At 49.6% G+C, this 21235-nt stretch overlaps 1 protein-coding gene across 4 annotated transcripts in view; it reads left to right on the top strand.

Annotated features, from left to right (window-relative positions):
* Positions 1 to 21235, top strand: part of SVOP (SV2 related protein) — an 83553-nt gene that overhangs the window by 59852 nt on the left and 2466 nt on the right. For 3 of the 4 annotated variants that reach the window (XM_079943585.1, XM_079943584.1, XM_079943586.1), the window contains 5 exons: positions 8530 to 8606; positions 12078 to 12185; positions 15982 to 16093; positions 17012 to 17093; positions 19985 to 20074. In XM_079943585.1, the coding sequence (XP_079799711.1) occupies positions 8530 to 8606; positions 12078 to 12185; positions 15982 to 16093; positions 17012 to 17093; positions 19985 to 20074 (469 nt within the window). The remainder of the gene's footprint in view (positions 1 to 8529; positions 8607 to 12077; positions 12186 to 15981; positions 16094 to 17011; positions 17094 to 19984; positions 20075 to 21235) is intronic. The other variant, XM_079943587.1, reaches the window with a different exon arrangement.

Genomic DNA, 21235 nt, shown 5'->3' with positions numbered 1-21235 from the left:
GCTTTTGTCTCTAACTCGTGAGTGCTTCGTGAGGAGCATTACCTGGTGGAGGTTTGTAGGAGGTGAAAGGAGGTGAATCGCGGGCTGTCCCCGCCACCTCCCCAGGGGAGCGCGTTGCCTTTTAAGTCTCTTGTGCCAGTTGGTCCCGGCTGTTAGATGAGAGGGTGGGAGTGAGAGCTGGCGGTGTGGACTTGACTTAATGTGCCCACAACCTGCGCTTTCTTCCCGCCCTGTCAGATCACCCCACGACACGACAGGACACGGGGTGGAAGGTGTGCACACGGACGCTGCCGTGAATGGCCCCCTCCCCTCTGCACAGGGCAGTGCCTGCTGCCTCTGTGCCCACCCTCCCCGCCCCTCGCCCGCCCCTCGGCAAAGACTTAAACCAACTGGCCTTGCAGATGAGTTGTCTCCGAGAGACACCTGCAGTCCGCTGCAGGGAGCCTTTCCTTTTTTCGAGGAAGCAGAGAGCTCCTTTCCGCTCAGGGGCTTTCAAGAGCTGGCGGCATTGCCAGCAGAGCCTTCGTTAACACCGCCTGGCTCCGCGCTGCCTTCCGGTGGCCGGCGAGAATCGAGGTTCTCATCAAGGTCTCTCGCTTCTACTAACATACACACGTCGCAGGAAAACTGTCGGACGTGATCTCCTCTGAGTGAAACTGCAGAGGCTGTGAATGTTGACGCGAGCTGGTCAATCTTGCACTCAGTTAACTTGACCGGTTACTCTGTCCAGGTGTCTTTCACTGTGTTTAAAAATACATTGCATTCCAAACTGGTCCCTGCTGTGTATTACTCTACTCAAGAGTGCCTGGCGTGTTGAGGACTCTGCCTAGCATTTAAAAGAGAAAAAAGCTTCCTCTGTCAGTGGCACCAGAATGTTCCTGTGGTTTAGTAACCGTCCCTGGGCCCCATCCCCAGGCCACACTGTTCCCAGTCCTGTGTCCCTGGTGAGTGACTCGCTCGCCTTCACCCAGCAGGTAAACAGGGATCTTGTGGCGGATGCTGACCCAGAAGGAAAGGGAGGAAAAAAACTGCTTCTGAGTCAGCCTTGTTATCACAGGGTTTTAATGAGGAGACAACATGAAATCCCGTCTCTCTGGGCGCTCAGAGCTTCCGGGGGGTGTTTGCTGGGGGTTCGGCTCTTTTTTTTGGCTGGAGAAAAGCTGCTGGTTTTGTACTGCTTCCTCTGGCTCTTCATGAACTGAAAGGATGTGCCCCGGGATCGGGGCCGATGACCGCGGTTTAAAGGAAGAAGAACATTCTCAATGGGCTGCGTCAGGGCGGCCCGAGACCCCGCTGTCACTGCTCAGAGGACCCTGTCCTGGGGCAAGAGCGCTCCTCGCCCGCCGGGCTCCAGGTCTCACACGTGTGTTGGGACCCACGCGCTTCCTCACCAGCCTGGAAACACTCCCCGTGGCCCTGGCGGAGGAGGCGGCGGCGGCCCTCGCGGTCGGCGAAGCCGGTGGAGGTGCCTGAGGCTTGCTGGAGAGTTGGGGTCGGCACGGTCGGCAAGCGCCGTTTGTCCTTTAAACCTTCTGACGCGGTTGCTGGTTTGCTTTCAGAGGCGGAAGCGAGTTGGTATAGACAGGGAAGCCGAGCGGACTGGGAAGCAGGGGGGACAGCCCGAGGGGGGTGGGCCCTGCCCCGCCAAGAACTGACCCGCTCTCCCCCCTGTGGCCGGGCTCCCCTCTCTTCACGGCTCCCGGCCCTCAATTCCGTGATTCGTTGGCATCCGAGAAGAAGATGCCTCTTTGCAAGGTCACCTGAAACCATTTACAGCCTTTCTACACATAGATTGTAGTCACTTTCCTCTCCAAAACCTTAGGCTTTTCTATTTTATTTTAATTTCACTGTTACCCTCGATTATTGTCTTTTTTTAAATTGACATGTTAGAGAAGCAGGAGATAGTTGTGCCTCATCTAAATTATTACAAAAGTGTAACAATAAACTTCCTCAAACTAAGATATTTTCCTCACATAAGGACACGTAAGGACACGTGTATGTTTTTTACTGAAATATTTTTTTAACCCTTCAGTTTGTAGAGAAATTGTTTCAGAGATATTGCATTGCAGCTTTGTAATTTATAGAGATCTCTAGACTCCTTATTCTTGCAATATTTTTACTTCTTTGATAAAAATGAGTCAGTTTATTTTAACTCCAAGATCAGGAAATAATCTTGAAACAAGATTACTAGTTATGACTGACTAACTTGGGCATCCTGGGAACAGACGCTAACTTGGTATTGTGAGTAAAGGCACCATTAGGATGAGAGCAGTCGGGGTGAATTGCTCACCGCTTACACATTGCACAGCATTTTAGCATTGGCAGGAGGGGCTGGTTTGATGATCTGACCACCTTCAGTTTCTGGATGTTTATTAAGATAAATCCTTAGTTTTCCTTTGCTTAATAGAAAATATCAACTCAGCATTTGAAGCCAACATTAATTTTTCAGTCCCCAAAATTCAGAGCAGTTGGATAACTCAAACCCTAATGTTCCTTGAAGGTTCATTACTTGTCGATCACAGTTTTTATTTCCACATGGGACACAGGAGCGCTGTCACCAACACTGCTGTGTGGATGCCTCTGGAACACGACTTCAGGACAAGAAACAGCGGCAAATACATGTAAAGACACGTGTGTGTGTGTGAGGGAGGGATCCTGCTGCCCTGAGACCTGGGAGCCCGAGGAGAGGACCTGGTGATGGACATGGACATGTCCAGAGACCGGAGGCTGGAGGAAGCCCAAGGGAAGGGAGGGGTGGGAACTCTTTCTCTGCAACCCCGTGGGGTGACTTTCCCCATCGCAAAACGAAGAAACCACTGACGCAAAGTGTGAACGATTCCCAGTCGACAGAGCTCATGGAGCTCAGGATTCTCATGTAGAAAAGGCACATATGTATTGTCCAGTGGCCACTGCCCGGGTAGGCGTTGTGTGCGTCCACGTGTGGGCCCCTAAACTGCCCACAGTGGGGAAGGCAGAAGCGCACCTTCACCCCAGAGAAACGTGCACTCGTCATTATCCACGTGGCTGAGGGCCAAGCTCTTTGGGTTCCAGTTTCCCCATTTGTAAAAGTTGGACTAGATCATGATGCTCAGCTCTGGCGCTGCCGTCTGGTCACCTGAGGGGCTTTGCAAAGCCCTGGGCTGAGCCACTCCGAGGCCGTGCAGTACAGGCATCACACGGATGCACTCTTGGTTTCCTGGGTGGTTGCTGTGCAGCCGGGCTTAGGAGCCGTGAAGCAGAGGACCATGGAGGACTCCCACCAGGCTGCTGGAGTTGTGGTCCACAACGTAACGGCCCCCGAATCCTCCCCTCACTGTGACCTGCGACCTGCCTCAGGAAGAAAGTGACGCTGGGTTTGCTGTTGTGGTTTAAGTGAAGAGCAGCAAGTTCCCACTAAGCTTTCGACTGTGTGTCGGGTTGTCCTTCTGGGCCTTTTGACGCCACCTTCTCCGTAAGGTACATCAGATGCGCTCAGCAACCTCATTCTTCAGGGATGCCTGGAGATTTAGGGAGCTGTGTTTGAAGAAGAAGACAAGCCCTTTTAAAGTCTGTCTGGCAGCCCTAGGCAGAGGTGGGCCTTGGGTGTGGGATTCTGCATTTCATGGACTCGGCGTTCCGGGCGCAGGCCCTGGTGCCAAGGTTGGTGCTGGGCCTGCAGCTGGGAGGGCTGAGAGCTCAGCCCCCCCGAGCAGGGGCTGCTTTTACTGACTGCATTTGTGAAGCACCTCCTGGGCCTTGAAGAGGGTGGTGGCGAGTCCCCAGAGGAAGGAGCTGCTTGGTTAAGGCGGCTCAGAGGCCAGCACTTGCTGTGTTAACGGCCCTTAACGGCAGGTGGCATGTGGTACGCGCTGAGTTCAGGGAAGTGGCGAGACTTGCTGTGGGTGGAGTGGAGCCCGTGGGGCGTGGAAGGGCCACTCCGCCTCCTCGGTCCTGCTGTCGGTGTCTGGTTCCTACCTTCTGCTGGAGGAGGACTTCAGGTCACGCAAGGCTCGGCTGCTCGTGTGGGCCCTTGCTCTCCTGCCAGGTCTTGCCCTCCAGAACCCGCTAGAACTTAGAGGCTGGGTGTCCACTCGTGCTCAAGATGGCATATCGAAATAGGTGGTTTTGGTTTCCACACCATGTTGGCATCTCTTCAGGTGAAAACTACTTTAAAGCACAACAGGTTGCTACCTGCCCGAAGCACCCCCAGTGCCTGCCTCTTGCTGGTTAACATGGGATGCTTCATACCCAGAGCAGCTCCTCGGTGTGGATCGCACACCTGCGGGGGTTCTGCTGACCCTGACGGTGGTCGTGAGCCCCTAGGAGAGTGGAGCGCTGCTCAACGTGGGAACTTCCTACGCGAGGCTCCCACCCCAGGTCACAGCAGGAAGGAGCGCGATGTTGCCGGGCCCGAGTGAGTTCTCAGACATCCTGGCAGGATGGATGTTCCTGGGAATTGGCGTCTGAGTATAGCAAGGGGTAGGAAATGGGGTGGAACTCAGAAATAGACCATGAGATTCCTGCCCCAAAACACAGTACTCGTAGGCAGCAGGGCCCTCCCCGGAAGCGAGCAATTAGGGTGTGGAGTAGATGAGAACAGGAGGGAACTGCTGTTGTACCCCATCCTGACCTGTGGTGACTCCCTCGTCCTCCTCAAATCCAGCAATGACCTTGGCACGTCACTGTGAGGTTCTTATTACAGGGACCCGAAGACTTTGCATCTGTTGCCGTAAACGCGGCCCTGTGGCTCGCTTCACAGAGAAGCGCACACCTGGCTCCCCCTGGAAATTGGGTTCTCCGCTTCTGATCTGGTTATGAAGGTAGTGTTTTTATTCTGGTGGTTTTCTTTTGTGTGTGTGTGTGTGTAACACAAACCACAGTGAAACACTAGAGCGGCTACTGGGTGTTCCTGGACCAGCCCGAGTTTCCTCCTGGGCGGGCGAGTGGCCGGCACTCTGATTGCACAGCCCGCAGAGGGTAGACAGGGCTGAGCCGCACGGGGTCACAGTCGTCCTGGTCAGTCTGTTCCAGGCTTGTCACTCAGGCGCCTTTTTATTAACACTGAATTCACTTTATTTTGTGCTTTCCGAAGCTGATTGATTCCCCCAAATGAACATAACCCCAGCTATTCACAGCCAAGGTGGAGGTTTCCCACGGGACCGAATTTCCCGGCAGGTCGCAGAACCAGACCGCTCTGGTGACCGGGGAGGCGGGGATCGCGCATCCCACCTGGGGAGGCTGACCCGGAGTCCGGCCGAGGGAAGTCCAACGTAGAGGCAGCTGAGAGCATGACCCTTGTGAGTCGTGGGAAACAGGCCCTCAGCTCTGGGTTTTGGTGCTTCCTGGAGCTGGTCCAGGGGCTCAGCTTTTCAGCCGACTTCAGAATTTCTCCAGTCGGGAAGGAACTGAGAATGGGGTTCCGGGAGGCCCCATTTTGTGATGCGCAGCGCCCACCCGGAGTGGTGACAGGCCCGGTGAGCCGCCGTGGCAGCCTGGGTGCTTTAAGGCATCTCACGGAGCCGCCACGTGTCCCTGGGCCCCACCCCCTCCGTTCAGTGGCCGGGCCCCCGGGGAAGCCTCCCGAAGCCTCGGGGTAACGCTGGAGGTCTCCCCACCACCGCCTGTCAAGCTGCCCTCAAAAAAGATCGGTGCCCACGGTGGGCAGAGAGCACTGTCACCTAGGAGACTCTGGAACTCAGGTCACAAACGTGGAACCAGCCTTGATCTGACAGTCGGGCTAACAAAGCCAGTTCTCCGTGGCTTCCCTCCTCACCCAAGCTTTCTGGATGAGCCCGGGCACCTTTTCCAGGTTCACCTGCAAACAGGTGGCCAGAGCTCTCGCTGCAGAGTCTGTGGAAGCCGGGGACGAGGCCCGTCCCAGGAGGGCTCACGGGCAGCCTGTGAAACTTTCTCCCCATCATCTTAACTGTTAGATTCTCCAACAAGCCTGTTTATCGAGAAATTTAAAATAGATCTCTATTGAGTCTGCCCATCTCTAGGATCTTAAAGCATTACCTTTTGACCTGTTATGCAAACGGCAAAACATTCCAAGTGTCTTTTCCTTCACTCCAATCCAACCTGCTAGAATTGGCAGGCACGTTATTCTCTGTTGACACCACTGCAGCCAGGAAGTTCAGTGCGGTGTGCTCGGCCCCCTCCTCTCTGCCATGTCCTCCGCTGTGCTGTGCTGTGTCCCCTGTAGCACGTGGGGGACCCCGCAGAGGGGGCAGGGCTGCAGGGGCGATCGGAGGAGGCGGCGGCTGCAGAAACGGAGCTCTGAGCTCTTCCGGGGTCTCTACACTCAGAAAGGAAATTCAAGGGCAACAGCCGAGTGCTGGGTCACTGGCACCGCCCCTGGGGTGTCGCTGCAGCTCCACACCCGCCCGCATAATGGCACCGACAGTGGGGAACAGGCCTCGGTTTACGGATGCTGTGTTCCAGGTTAAGAGTGTAAACAGTGTATTGTATAGCTGCGGGGGTTAGTTTAAATGTATTTTGTATATACGGCTTTTATAAATCTGTTAAGATTCGCCTTAAATTACAAAACAAACAAACAAAAAGACAGAGAAGGGAGGTGTTAGGGACTCGTTAGCCCGTAAATAAGACTGAGATACAGTTAAAGAATTGAAAGGAAACTTAAAGGAATCTCTTCTTTTCACAAAAAGATTGAATACTTTTGCTGTATCCATCCCCCTCTCCATTCATATTGCCTTGGGTACCACCAGCAGCACAGGGCCAATATTTGGGGAACCACTGATTTGGTCAACATGGGCATTCTGAGAACTTTCAGTTCTTGATCCACTTTTTCTTAAATAACAACCTTGGCATTGGCTGGAGGGCATTTGTAGTGAGTAATTAACTTATAGTCCGCAGCTAGTCAAATTTCAGCCCTTCTTTCAATTCTTTCTACAGCATTAACTGCACAAAATCACCCCGGTTGAGGCTCTGTGTCCTGTTTTCAACAGTTCTCACTTTTCCTATTCACCTTTGAGCAGAGGTGCTAATTAGCAGGGGAGTGACCTCAAAGAGGTCAACTGCAGGGAAGAGGAGGGGAAAGCTTTGATAATACAAAGCACCGGGGCTCCAGCTCTGCCCCCCGCATTCCTGAGCGCTGAATCAACTCACCACGCCTTTATTAAACACCTGCTGTGTGCCCAGTACAAGCATGGAGCTGGCGGGATATTTTAAAAGGTGGGGAAACAGAATTGAGAGTATCTATCTTTGAGTGCATGTGATTCTGTGGGGCTGACACTACTTAAATACTAAGCAATTAATGAGAGACTAATTTTAGAAGACTATAGAAATCACATTTGAGAGCACATGTGGTAACTCAAGGAAAGTAATCATCGGCTTCTGATTGTGACTGAGCTCCCACATAACTACCACAGGATGAGAATATTCCGGCCCTACAGACTTGAGTATTCTGGTTCCAAGGACAGTCGGGAATTAGTTAACTGCGTCATTCTGATCTGAAATGCTCAAGAAGTCTGCAGACTCCGCATTTGACTGGGCACACAGCAGGTGTTTAATAAATGCTTGGTGAGTTGATGTAGCTCTCAGGAATGCGGGGCGGGGGGCAAAGCTGGAGCCCAGTTCTGCATACAGTTTTCCCCCTGCTATTCAAAAGTAGAGCGTTCCAATGAAAGCTTTCCTAAACTGAAGTGGCATAAAGAGAAGTAATTACCTGAGGACATGTCTTGCTAATAAAAGAAATAAAATAAATGGAGGTAAAGCACAGATGCTCATAGACACAGTTCAAAGCTAATGGCAGCTTGAATCTGAAAAAGAATGTATATATAGGTATAACTGAATCACTTTTCTGTACAGCGGAAATTAACACAACATTGTAAATCAGTTATACTTCAATAAAATCAATTGAAAAAAAAAAGCTAATGGCAGCTTGATGCTGAGGTGCTGAGTGTAGTTCCCGGGAAAGGGGCTTGGTGGCGCTACTCTCGCTGCTTGGGGCAGGTGCTGCTTCTGTAAAATAAGCGTTGGATGCTATTTTCGCTTTTCCCTTTTTTCGTAAAAGTGAAAATCCTCTTCGGATTTCTTCTGGCGAGCAAAACCAGGTACTAATGTAGGTCTTTCGTAAAAGCGAAGTGCAGTAAAGCAAACTTTTGAAAAAGTAGGGGCTACCTGTATTATTAAATATATCTTCCTCCTCCTCCCTATTCAACTCAACCCAGAAGCCCTGACATCTGTTGGCATCTGTCAAAATGACTGTTTTCTACCAAATTTTGGTTCCCCCATTTTTTCCCCTCCTTTTGCCAGTTGACTGAACAGCCTTGGAGGTAGCTTTATCTGTGACAGAATTCAGTTCTTGATCTTTCAAAGGACACAGGATCACTTCCCTTTATCACATCATTATGCTTTGTACCCACCATCTTCCTGCTCAAGCAGCAGGAAAGCCCCGCAAAGGCCCAGTGTGGCCTGAGCCCAAAGCCTAGTCTCTGCTGCTAGAGCTGCAAGTCCTTCCAGAGGGGTTAGGGAATGGGGACCTGCATTTCTCCCATCATTTCCTTACCTTTCTTGCTTCCTTCCTGGCAGGTTTTCCAATGCATTCTCTTACTATGGATTAGTTCTGCTCACCACTGAGCTCTTCCAGGCAGGAGATGTCTGCAGCAGTGAGTATCAACAGCCCTTTCACAGTTAACACCGTCCCCTCCCGCCCCTCCCCACTTCCAACACACGAGGTCATACACACACACACCCCAGCCCAGGTTCTGCCCTCACAGGGCCTGGCCTTGCACAAACTCCAGGGAGAAAGTTTCTGCAAAATCTGAGCATGAAAGAGCTGGGTTGTGGTTTCCAAGACGCTCTGTAGAAACCTGGACCTTCTTGTCACGGTAGACCTGACATTAGAGCAGAATCACATCTTATGTCCCCTAAAGAGGTCCATGAAGTACAGCCCTGAGTTTTATGGCTGTGACCCTGTGTAGCCATCCTCTGCGTGTGCATCAAGTCTGAGCATCAGGTTGGAGCTCGATCCTGGCCACACGACAGAATCACCCGGGGGAGCTTTTCCACAAAGGCAGTGCCATTTAAACAATGCCCAGGCCAATTTAATCAGCGGCTTTGGGGGTAGGGCCCAGGCATGAGTGGGTTTGAAAAGCTCCCTAGGTGATTCTGTTGTAGAGCTGGAGGTGGAAGGCACTGGACAAAAGGAATGAATAAAGAGCAAAGTCTCTACACAGATGTCTGGACTTCAAACCAATCTGTCTTTAAGGGAATATTAGATTCCTAGCATTGAACCCGGGATGGGGGATAAAGGGATCAAGTTCTTGCCTGTTTGCGGGATTTGTCCAATTATCTTTTTCATATGAAGCCTCTATAATCTGAGTTAATAGTTTTGTTTATTGGTATAAGGATTTAATAATATAGCGGAATCACATCTCGCTGGGAGGTGTGGGAGAGCCTTAACCGCCCTGAGAAGCAGTTCAGTTATAAATTCTGGCTTTGGTATTGATTGAGCCTAAATCCTTTGCCTCTGTGGCCGAATACTGTGTGCCTGACACACAGTGAGGCCAAACAAACTGAAACCATCGTAGTTTGGAGCAGAGAAAGGTTTATGGCAGGGCTGAGCAAGGAGGACGGGTGACTTGTGCTCAAAAACCCTGAACTCCCCGAGGGTTTGGCGGGGGGGAGAAGTTTTTAGAGGCAGAATTTGGTGGGGGGGATGGCCACAGGGTATGTGACTTTCTTCTGCTTCGTTGGTGGTGAGGGAACAGGGTGATGTTCCAGGAATCTTGTGCTCAGCCTGAAGTTACCATCCTCAACCTGGGTGAGGGCCTTAGTTCCTGCAGAAGAACTCAAAGATATTGTTATGTATATTCCTTGAGGAGGAACCAGGACTCTGCCCCAAGTCTGCACTATTGTTTCTTGACAGCTCCTCCCCTTTCTCTGCATCCCCTCCCTTCCCTGATTAGCAACTGTTTGAACCTGCCCTTTGGAACTCAGGGAAGGTCTAGGAGGCTTGAATGAAGCCTATTTCCTACAAGCAAGAAAGGGGGAGCATGGAAAGGATTCGTACTCAGGATTTGCCTGCTTGGTTTCACCGTAACAGTGGACCTGCTTAAGCAAAGCAGAGGATCCATTGGGATGTTATAGAGGAAGGGTTGGCAGAGTTTTTCTATAAACAGCCAGATAGTAAATACTTTAGGCTCTGGGGGCCAAACGGCTCTGCCATTGTAGCAGAAAAGCAGCTATGGATAATATGTAAACAAGCGAGCCTTGCTTGTGTTCCAAGGAAACCTTTTTTTTTATTTTGGCCACGCAGCACGGCTTGTGGGATCTTAGTTCCCCAGCCAGGGATCGAACCCGGGCCCTCGGCAGTGAGAGCGCGAAGTCCTAACCACTGGACCTCCAGGGACTTCCCACCGAGGAAATCTTTTTTACGACCACAAATTTGAATTTCATGTCATTTTTATGTCATGAAATGTTATTCTTCTTTTGATTTTAAAAATCATTAAAAAATGTAAAAACCATTCTTAGCCTGCTGGCCAGGCAGAAACAGGCAGGGGACCAGATTTGGCCTGCAGGCGGTCGTTTGCCACCCCGTGTTAAAAGCTCACTCTTGGGCTTCCCTGGTGGCGCAGTGGTTGAGAGTCCGCCTGCCAATGCAGGGGACACGGGTTCGTGCCCCGGTCCGGGAAGATCCCACGTGCCGCGGAGCGGCTGGGCCCGTGAGCCATGGCCGCTGAGCCTGCGCGTCCGGAGCCTGTGCCCCGCAATGGGAGAGGCCACAACAGTGAGAGGCCCGTGTACCACAAAAAAAAAAAACAAAAAAAACTCACTGTTATACCTGGGTGGGAAAGTGATAGGGAAGGAGCAGTGGATTGTGTTATGAGAGGAACTCTGAACTTAGGGCCCCCAGATCTTTTATACCAGATAATAAGCCTGCCAGCTCTTTGTTCTGCAGAAAGATGCTCTATCTTCAAAGGCCATAAGGAAACCTGCCCTTTGCACCAAAGGGAGATCCTCTCTATCTTTCAAGGCTGTTTGCTAAACTAAAATCCTTGAAAATATAGTCCAGAACAAAGGCAGTCAGTGCCTCTGCTTATAAAACAGGCAGAGAACATGAGAGACCCATGGGGAATTGTCTGCTAACACCAGTAAGAGGTTACAGTTGGTTCAAAGGAGAATTCAAAACACACATGTATGTAGGCAATCAGAAAAGCTGAAATGGATTTACACTTAGAGGCAAAAATTGGCAGTGTGCATAAGGCAATAGTCAATCGCATCACCACCAGACACCGCTTGCATTTTTATACACAAGAATCATCTGCACTGGTATTCTATAATGCGAAGTTGTGAAAGAGCTTAAAGATCATGAAAGCTGAGATAACCTATAAGGGTTCACAAGACAGGACATTTTGCCCATTTCAAAGTCTTTGACTCTGTTTCCTAACAAATGATTTGGGGGAAAAAAGATAAAGCAAGGTAAGGGATGTCAGGAGTGTGGAGCAGAGTAAGTGGCCGTGGGCAAGTCAGAGCTTTAAGTGGGGTGGTCAGGATGGCTTCAGTGAGAAGGTGAGATGTAAAGAAAGACTCGAAAGGGGTGAGGAAATTAGTCATGGGGATATATAAAGTGCAATGGAGGACGAGAGCAGCCAGTGCAAAGGTCCTGAGGCAGGAACATGCCTTGTGTATTGAAGGGACAGCAAGGAGACCAGTGTGGCTGGAGTGGTATGAGCAGAGCGAGGGAGAGAGAAGGTGCGATCGAGGAAGTAATGGGGGCCAGATAATATAGGTGGGGGTCGTTGGGGCCACCCTAGAGTCTGTCTGCCACAAAAGCACCTCGTATGTGCCAGTTCTGGGCTAAGCACATTCATATGCACAACCTGCTTTCAGTGTCTCCACCGCCTTGCCCCAGGGTTTATTAGCCCCAGGATTATGAGGAACCTGGGGCTTAAAGAGATGAAGCTCTAACACTGCTGGTTGGGATTCACACCTGAGTCTGTCTGAGTCCTGAGCCCATGCTCCTTCCCTGGCATCCCAACCAAATCATACCCAGGGAAGGTGTGGAGAGCAGGAGGCTGCACCCCAAGACTGCGCATGCCTCTTGCTCTTTTTCTCTCTCTCTCTCCACCTTCCAGTCTCCAGCCGGAAGAAGGCAGTAGAGGCAAAATGCAGCCTGGCCTGTGAGTACCTGAGTGAGGAGGATTACATGGACCTGCTGTGGACCACCCTGTCTGAGTTCCCAGGTGAGGGACCTGTGCCACGTGGGCTGGGGCAGGGCCTCCTGGGAATGCGGCTTTACCTGGTGCCGCCTGGAAGCAAATCCCATTTCTTTTTTTTTTTTGCGGTACGCGGGCCTCTCACTGTCGCGGCCTCTCCGGACGCGCGCAGGCTCAGCGGCCATGGCTCACGGGCCCAGCCGCTCCGCGGCTTGTGGGATCTTCCCGGACCGGGACACGAACCCGTGTCCCCTGCAGTGGCAGGCGGACTCTCAACCACTGCGCCACCAGGGAAGCCCGCAAATCCCACTTCTAAGGGAAGCTGGGGATTTGTTTTCAACCCTTAGCTACAAGTTGGCAAGAACTGTGAAGAGGCTGACATTTTACTCTATTTGAAGGCTAACAAGTTAAGCTGCCCAGCTTCACACACACACACACACACACACACACACACACACACACACACACACACACACACACACACACACACACACACACACACCGGCAGAAGACACAAGACCCCTGGGTCAGAGACAGAAGACCATTACTCACGGCACAGCAGGCAGCCTGAGTAGTATGTTAGCGCTGGCTCCTCTTGCCCTCAAGTCCCCTGGGGATGATGAGGACGGGTCCGGGTGAATCTTACACGTGCAATGGATTTGCAACACAGCTCGGGCATCTCACACTTCAGGAACCCAAATCTTTTATAATGGGCTGCCGGAAACCTGCTCAGCCTTTGCCTTGGAGAGAGACATCATCTTTACTACACTGGGCAGTAAACAGACCTTCCCCTTGCTCTAGAAGGAGGCAGTATCTCTGTCTTCCAAGGCTGTTGGCTCTACAAACAACCTTGAAATGCTAGCCTGGAACCAAAGGGCAGCTAGGGCCTCCGCTCACAAGCTGTGCAGAAATACAAGAGACCCGTGGAGAATTGTTCCCCAACACCAGTCACACTGGAAAGGATTGGTGGGGTGTTAAAAATCCAAACCTGTACATAAAGCAAAGGTGATCTATCTTTTTCCTTTAAAAAATAGTATTATTACAACAATAATAATATCTGGTATTTACTGATTGCTTACTGTATGTATATCGGGCACTGTGCTAAATAGTTTACAGGTATGGTCTCATTTCATCTTGTGAAGTAGTATCATTCCCATTTCACATCTGAAGAAACTGAGGATTGGAGAGGTGTGTTCCTGCCAGTTGCAGCTGCTGATTTCTGCATCTCTGTGCTGAGGGCTATCTCAGGAGGAATTGAAAGCCTCAGTGTCTAGAAGCAAGAAAGGTGGCTGCAGGTGCCAGGGAGTTAACACCTGGGAACAGCCTTCAACCAGTGTATAAATACCCCAATTTCCTCACCTATCAGGTAGAATTCTAAGGTGCACGTTCCACACTGACTCCCAGAGCCCTCCAGTGGAATCCAGTAGCAATTTCCCATGGTGGTAACTTGCTTGATATGCACCCTTATTAGTTGCGTCCCTTCCCCGTTTCACTTCTCCACTCTCCTACTGGTGCCTCCTTGGATGACCTCCCAGGTAAACACCTTGCACTCGGACCCTTGTCCTGGGGTCTGCTTCTGCGAAAACCCAACTAAGACACTGTGTCCTACAGCTGGCAGAGCTAAGACCTGTGTTCCCACCCCAGAGCCCAGAGTCCACTCCTATACTACATTGTCTATCTTTCCCACATAGCTTAGCAGGTAACATTAAAGCCTCTGGAGTTAAACCCAGCATTGCCAGCTGCCATTTTCGGGACTTCAGGCATTCACCATTTCTATGATTTTACCTTTCTGAAACTCAGATTCTTCCTCCCTATTATTACATGTATTGTTTTGTTGTTTTGTTCACTGACACATCCCAAGCTCCTAGAACAGCTCCTGACACACAGTAGGTACTTAATGTATTGATTGAATAAAAGTGGGAAATGGGCTATTAGCATGCTTTGTAGAGGTTTTTTTTTTTAACTGAAGTCTAATTGATTTACAATATTGTGTTAGTTTCAAGTATACAGCAAAGTGATTTGGTTATTCATATATATATGTGTGTATGTCTATATTCTTTTCTTTATTCTCTTCCATTATAGTTTAGAGGTTTGTGTTGATGATTGAACAAGATAATAGATGTAAAAGTGCTTGGCCCAGATTTTATTATTATATTATTATGATTATCAAGCAATATGCTATACCACCTCTACTGAGGTAGAGAATGTTATTTTTATTTAGTCCTACTTCTCCAATGAAGAAATTGATGTTCAGGGAATTCCCTGGTAGTCCAGTGGTTAGGACTGCATGCTTCCACTGCAGGGGTCATGGGTTTGATTCCTGGTTGGGGAACTAAGATCCCACATGCTGCTGGGCATGGCCAAAAAAAAAAAAAAAGGAAGATTGAGGTTCAGAGAAGGCAAGGGACTAACCTAAGACCACATGACAAGCTAGAGGCAAGATGAGGCCTTAGAACCTACGTGTTTCTGACGCCCAGCCCAGGTGTCTGCTGCCTGGTTTCGGTGAATGCCGCTATTCAGGCTCCCCTTGGTGCCTGTATTAGTTATCCATTGCCGTGTAACAAATTATTCCAAAATTTAGTGGCTTAGCACAACACATATTTATTACAGTTTCTGTGAGTCAGGAACCTGGGCTTCCCTGGGTCCTCTCTTCAGTGTATTTCACAAGGCTGCAATGGAGGTGTTGGCCCAGGGTCTGTGGTCTCATCTGAAAGCTCAGCTGAGGCAGGGTCTGCTTCATGCTCACTCCCCAGGTTGTTCCCCACTGCCTGTTGGCCGGAGACCACCTTCAGTTTCTTGCCAGGTGGCCTTCTCCATCAAGGCAAGTTCATGAGAAGAGCCAGGGAGAGGGCAAATGCCAGCAAGACAGACGTCAGTCTTGCATAAGCTTATCTCAGAAGTGACCTCCCTAGTGACATATGGATATATGTCTTTAAGACTGGCATAAATTGATTTTAAAAAGCTGTAATCCTAATCACGGACTAAGATTCACGGATATACTTTGCAGTAGACATAGAACTCAATACATTTTTTCTTTTTTTAATAAATTTATTTATTTAATTTTTGGCTGTGTTGGGTCTTTGTTGCTGCACACGGGCTTTCTCTAATTGTGGCGAGCGGGGGCTACTCTTTGTTACGGTGTGCGTGCTTCTCGTTGTGGTGGCTTCTCTTGTTGTGGAGCATGGGCTCTAGGTGCGTGGGCTTCAGTAGTTGCAGCGCACGGGCTCAGTAGTTGTGGCCAGCAGGCTCTAGAGCACAGGCTCAGTAGTTGTGGCGTGCCGGCTTAGTTGCTCCGCGGCATGTGGGATCTTCCCGGAGCAGGGCTCGAACCCGTGTCGCCTGCATTGGTGGGCGGATTCTTAACCACTGCACCACCAGGGAAGTCCCTCAAGGCATTTTAAGCAGTTTGTCAGCATCTAGTTACATTCATGACATTTATGGAAAGTATAATTTTAAGTGATTGCTTTTACACTGTTGTAAGTCTTTTTGTCATAAATATTGCTATAAAAACTTTTTTTTTTTTTGGCCATGCCACGTGGCTTATGGGATCTTTGTTCGCCAACCAGGGATCGAACCCGGGCCCTCAGCAGTGAAAGCACAGAATTCTAACTGGACTGCCAGGGACTTCCCGATATAAAATTTTTTGACTCAAAAAAAGAAGTGACATCCCATCACTTCTGCCATATTCTAGTCATTAGAAGCGAGTCATGAGGTCCAGCCCACTCGCAAGAGGGGGGGATTACACAGCGTGCGGCACCAGGAGGTGGGGTTATTGGGGCTCGTGTCAGATGCTGCCTCCCATGGCTCCCCTGCTCCCTTGCAGGTGTCCTTGTGACCCTCTGGATTATCGACCGCCTGGGCCGCAAGAAGACCATGGCCCTGTGCTTCGTCATCTTCTCCCTCTGCAGCCTCCTGCTGTTTATTTGTGTTGGAAGGTGGGTCATGCACTCAGCTCTCTGGCCAGCAGGCTTACTTCTCAGCTCGCGGTCAGGTCTTTGTGCCTGCAGACTGTGGATTACACCCCCTGGGGTACCTGAAGGACCCCCCCAGCCCCTCACGAAGCCTGAGGCTCTTGGCTGCTTCATAACTGGACAACAGATTGGGCTCAAAGTTGGGGCCTCTGATGGGAGTGAGGGTAGGAGGGCACTTTGGTCCAAATTTTGCTCCGACACCGTTACATGTAGACTTTTGACATCATCTCCCAGTAAGATCATGCATATAGCTGTTTAATTCATATATGGGTTAAAAGTGTTCATTTGTTCCATGGCAATATCTCAAGGTCTTGTTTTATAATCCCCTTCTGGCATTTCTCCATTTTTTCCATCTATCAAGAGCCTCAAAATATGGAACTGGCCTGTGTTGATCTCCAAGAGGCCCCAGACCGAACCACAGATGAGAGATCTGTGAAAGGTCTGGAGATGTCGCTTAGATCCGGAAATGTTGATATTCAAAGACATTCTGGGAACGATGGAACAGAGGGCTGGAGATCACGATTATCCTCATAATACTGAAGAGAAGTTTCCTTTCCCTGGTTCAGCTGGTTCCTGGCTCAATTCCTGCCCCCACGAGGTCCTATCTAGACTTTTCATTATTTACATCACTTCACCCCAGCCGTGCCCCACCCTGGGCACCACCATCTCAGCCTGGAACTTTGGAGAATGATGAACTTATAAAAGCAGGTCTTCCGAGAGACCACTGGGATGCGTGTGTCTGCGTGCCTGCCTGATGGTGTGTTGGGTGAGGTGGGCTTTGCCAGTTTCTAGGGTGTAAATTCTACCTGGGCAGATAAAACTTTGCTGAAAGAAACTGTCAGAAAAAATACTTGCTCATCTGCTTTTTTTTTCTCTTCCTAGAAATATGCTCACTCTGTTACTCTTCATTGCAAGAGCGTTTATTTCTGGAGGCTTCCAAGCAGCCTATGTTTACACACCTGAGGTAGGAGGGATGCCTGGGAGCAGCCAGGGTGGGAAGGGGGCGGGTGTTTTCTCCGGAAACACCCAGCCTGGGCTCCTCTGAGTGAAATTTGTCCTTGAGTCTGAGTGGCGGCTGTGAAGGCCTTCATTATTTCAGGCTTTCGTCCAGTCATTGTTTTCTGCTTATAAAAACTTATGGTCGGTGTACGAGTTCCAAATGTTACAGAACTGTATAAAACCCCCAAACTAAAGGGCCTCACATTCTGCCTTCCTAGGGACCACCTTCTTGAATGGTTCAGTGTATATTCTTCCAGATTTTTTCCTAATTTATGTTAGTGCATGTATCGAATTGGGTAACTGAGCAGCTGAGATGAGTTTAATAAAGGACGGATTACAGTGGTGCAGGATAGGGCTTAGGGAAACCCAAAAGTGGTGGAGCAGCGCCCAGAGGCTTAGGGAAACCCAAAAGTGGTGGAGCAGCGCCCAGAGCTCACAATGAGGTGGAGGTGGCTGGGGACACAGCTACCACCCTAGGCCTGTGGGGTGAGGAGATGGGGTGTTACAGGGTCCCGGGAGGGAGCTGTGCAGAGAAAAGCTGTGACCTTTAGTTGAGGGACACGTGTGCCCTTAGGCAACCTAGACCGGAAGGAGCAGGAGAATAAATACCCTGGCCTCTCTCTCCCACCTCCCGCCCATCTCCCACTGTGGCTTCCCATTGGCAGAACCCAACCGTAAGGCAGAGAGCCTAGGAGCCCTTGGTGGTCCACAGTGGCCAGCCCCCAGGGCAGAGAATGAGGTGGGGAGGGGTAGAGAGAGGTTCTGGAGGGGAAGGTGGAAGACAAGGAACACAGGACATATGGACCTGCTTTGTTCGTTTTAATAGCTGCTGTACTATACTGTTCTGTACTGTACTATATGGTAATCTATATACTATATTATTAGGTACATTCCTTTACTATACTATATAATATATATGCTATATATCAATATTATATACTGTACTTTGTTATAGAATATATATACTTTATATTATATAATATACTTTATTATACTGTATCATATATATTACATACTATACTATATTATATAGTATAGTTTGGGCAAATCATAATTTTGTAACAATTCTCCTACCAATGGATATTTGAATCATTTTCCAACTTTTCACTATTATAGTGTGGAGGTAAATAGCTTTACCTATCCTTGTGCACATGTGTGGTTTCTTTAGAATAAATAAGATGTGGAATTTCTGAATTAAAGCCTATAATAAACATTACAAACATTGAGAAAGATTGAAAAAAAAAAATCAACCTCTAAAATGTTGCCTGAACTTACGCTCCATGCAACAGCGTCTCAGAGTGTCCATTTTCCCACACTCGGGGATTATGGGTTACTTGTTTTGTATTTATTTTATCTCATCTTATTTTAGATGGGGTCAAAGGGAGGGAGAGGATAGTATGTACCAGGTGCTGTGCCAGGGGAAGAAGCCATCTAGAAGCCATCTGCACAGCACTCCAGAGCCCTCACTTTGAGTCATCATCCTGAGCCCTGCTCCCTTCACCCCACCTTCCAGGCCCAGCTCCAATGCTGCCTCCTCCAGGAAGCCCTCCAGGATCCACCCCCACCCAACTTCATTTTGCCCTCAGTGTCTGTGTGCCTCTTTGGTATTTTTAGTCATGCCACCTTGCTTGTCCCCCAGGGAGACTCCGACTAAGGCTCCCTATGGGCAGGGCCTGGGTCTCCTACTCTGTGACTCTCATCTGGCCTAGTGTACCCTCAACAAAGGCTTGTGGATTGGTTGCCGGAGCCTCCCAGAAGAGTACCAGGAGAAGGCTGCCTGCCCTGCAGGGACTGGGAGGCCCAAGGTCTACAAGGGCAAATACCAGGGCTCAGCAAACTACGACCCGCGGGCCATATCCAACCTGCTGCCTGTGTTTGGATAGCCCAAAAGCTAAGAATGGTTTTTATGTTTTTAAACGGTTGAAAGCAAAATCAAAAGGATATTTCTTGACATATGAAAATTATATGAAATTTAAATGTCAGTGTTCATTACTAAAGCTTTACTGGAACACGCCCCAGCCCTTCACGTGGTGCTGTCGTTGTCTACAACTGCTTTTGTGTTACAGGGGCAGAGCTGAGTAGTTGCCGGAGACCAGATGGTCCACAGAGCCCAAATTATTTACTCTGTGGCCCTTTAAGACAAACTTTGCTGACTCCTGGCTTAAAGTAATCCAGCTGGCTATTCCTAACAATGAAGAATTGGTTCAATAAATGAGGATTGATCCTAATGAGAGAATCCTGTGCAGCCAATAAAAATTATGCTACTGGCGAAGACCAAATATGGACATGGGAAATGTCTGCAGTCTTTTTCTAAGAGGAAAAATTCTTCAAAGCAGCATATACAGAAATATCTAGTGGGTGACATTATACCACCGCTAGGATTTGGTTTAGTGTAATTCAGGAGGGGAAGGAGGTGAGAGAGTATGATTGAAACTAACACAGGTCCTCTAGGCTTGGTCCTAGACGACTGATTACACAATTCTACTTTAGTCTGTGCTTGAAATTTCCATGATAGAAAGAAAGAAAAAATAGGAGTTTAGTATTTATTCATTTATTCATTTGGATATAACCACCCAGGGCAGGGAGGACCCCCTTCCTAGGTTCCCACCCCCAGCTTGGCGTCTTGCCCTCCTCATCTGGTTGAGTTTCCTGTCCCCTTCGGGGTGAGACTCCCCACCCTGCCCTCCCACCCCTTCTTGGTATCACCAACCCCTGAGGGATTGACCCTAATTCAGGCCCACCTGCCCCCGGGGGCAGGGTGTGGGGCGGCGGTTGGGATTCCCATCATTCCCGAGCCAGAGAGGAGGGAGGGGCCTGCATTTTCTCAGTGCGGCCACTTTGGCGGCTGTGTTTCAGGTCTACCCCACGGCGACCCGAGCTCTGGGCCTGGGCACCTGCAGCGGCATGGCAAGGGTGGGTGCGCTCATCACCCCGTTCATTGCTCAGGTAGGTGTCACCCCAAATACAGAGGGGGTGGGCGTGACAAAAGCCATTGCGTGGCAGGCTGTCACTGTACCCTGAGCCTCTGCCCTGCCCTTGGTGTGCATTACCTGATCTCATCCTAGCAGCCCATCCTACGAAGAAGTATTGCTTGCAGATGAGAAAACTGAGGCTCAGAAGGGTCAAGGGACTTGTCCAAGGTCGCACAGCTGTGAAGTAGAGGAGCTGGGAATCAAACTCAGGTCTTTCCGATGATTTGGCCGAAAACAATTTGGATGAGAATAAACAGGCCACCATGCCTTAGTGGGAAACAAATGTCCCAGGCCCTGGTTTCTGAGTTGGTTGATTTGGTGTCGTTGCAGAATTTTGCAGCTCTTTGTGTCTTGAAGCATTTCTTTCCTTTTGGGGGGAGCTTGTTTGGGAATCGTTTTGCTTTTTTAATATGCAGTTCATTTTTTCCTGTTTTTATCACTTTTTAAAAATTGAGGTAAAAGTCACCTCCCATAAAATTAGCCATTTTAATTCAGGGAATTCCCTGGTGGTGAATGATTTGGGGAATTCCTTGGCTGTCCAGGGGTTAGGACTCCGCGCTTCCAATGCTGGGGCCCAGGTTCAAACGCTGCTCGGGGAACTAAGATCCCGCAAGCTGCGCAGCGCGGCCAAATAAATAAATACAATTTTAAAAATAAAGTGAACAATTCAGTGGCATGTAGCACATTCACAATGATGGGCAACTACCATCTCTTATCTAGTTCCAAAACATTTTCCTCTCCCCAAAATAAACCTCCGTATCCATTCAGCAGTCACTCCCCAGCTCCCCCTCCTCCAGCCCCTGGGAACCACTGGTCTGCGTTCTGTCTGGATGAATTTTACCTCTTCTGGGTATTTTGTGTAAATAGAATTCCAACACGTGTTTTAGCCAAGTCATTCCGTCCCGGTACCGTTGTGTTTGGCCATTGTACGTCACTATTAACTAGCACTGGTTGACAGCTTGCCATGTGCCTGCATGGTGTCAAGTGAGGCATCTTCTCATTGGGAGATGGCTACTGCTCTTCTGCCCGTTCGGCAGATGAGGAAATGAGGTTTAGCTCTGCTGCGTGACGTGCCCTGGGACGTAAAGCTAGGAAGTCAGCAGACATGCTGCTTTGGGAGAGATTTAAATAGACT

The sequence above is a fragment of the Stenella coeruleoalba genome (assembly GCF_951394435.1).
Source record: "Stenella coeruleoalba genome assembly, chromosome: 14".
NCBI lineage: Eukaryota > Metazoa > Chordata > Mammalia > Artiodactyla > Delphinidae > Stenella > Stenella coeruleoalba.
This window is presented reverse-complemented; position numbering and strand designations above follow the sequence as displayed.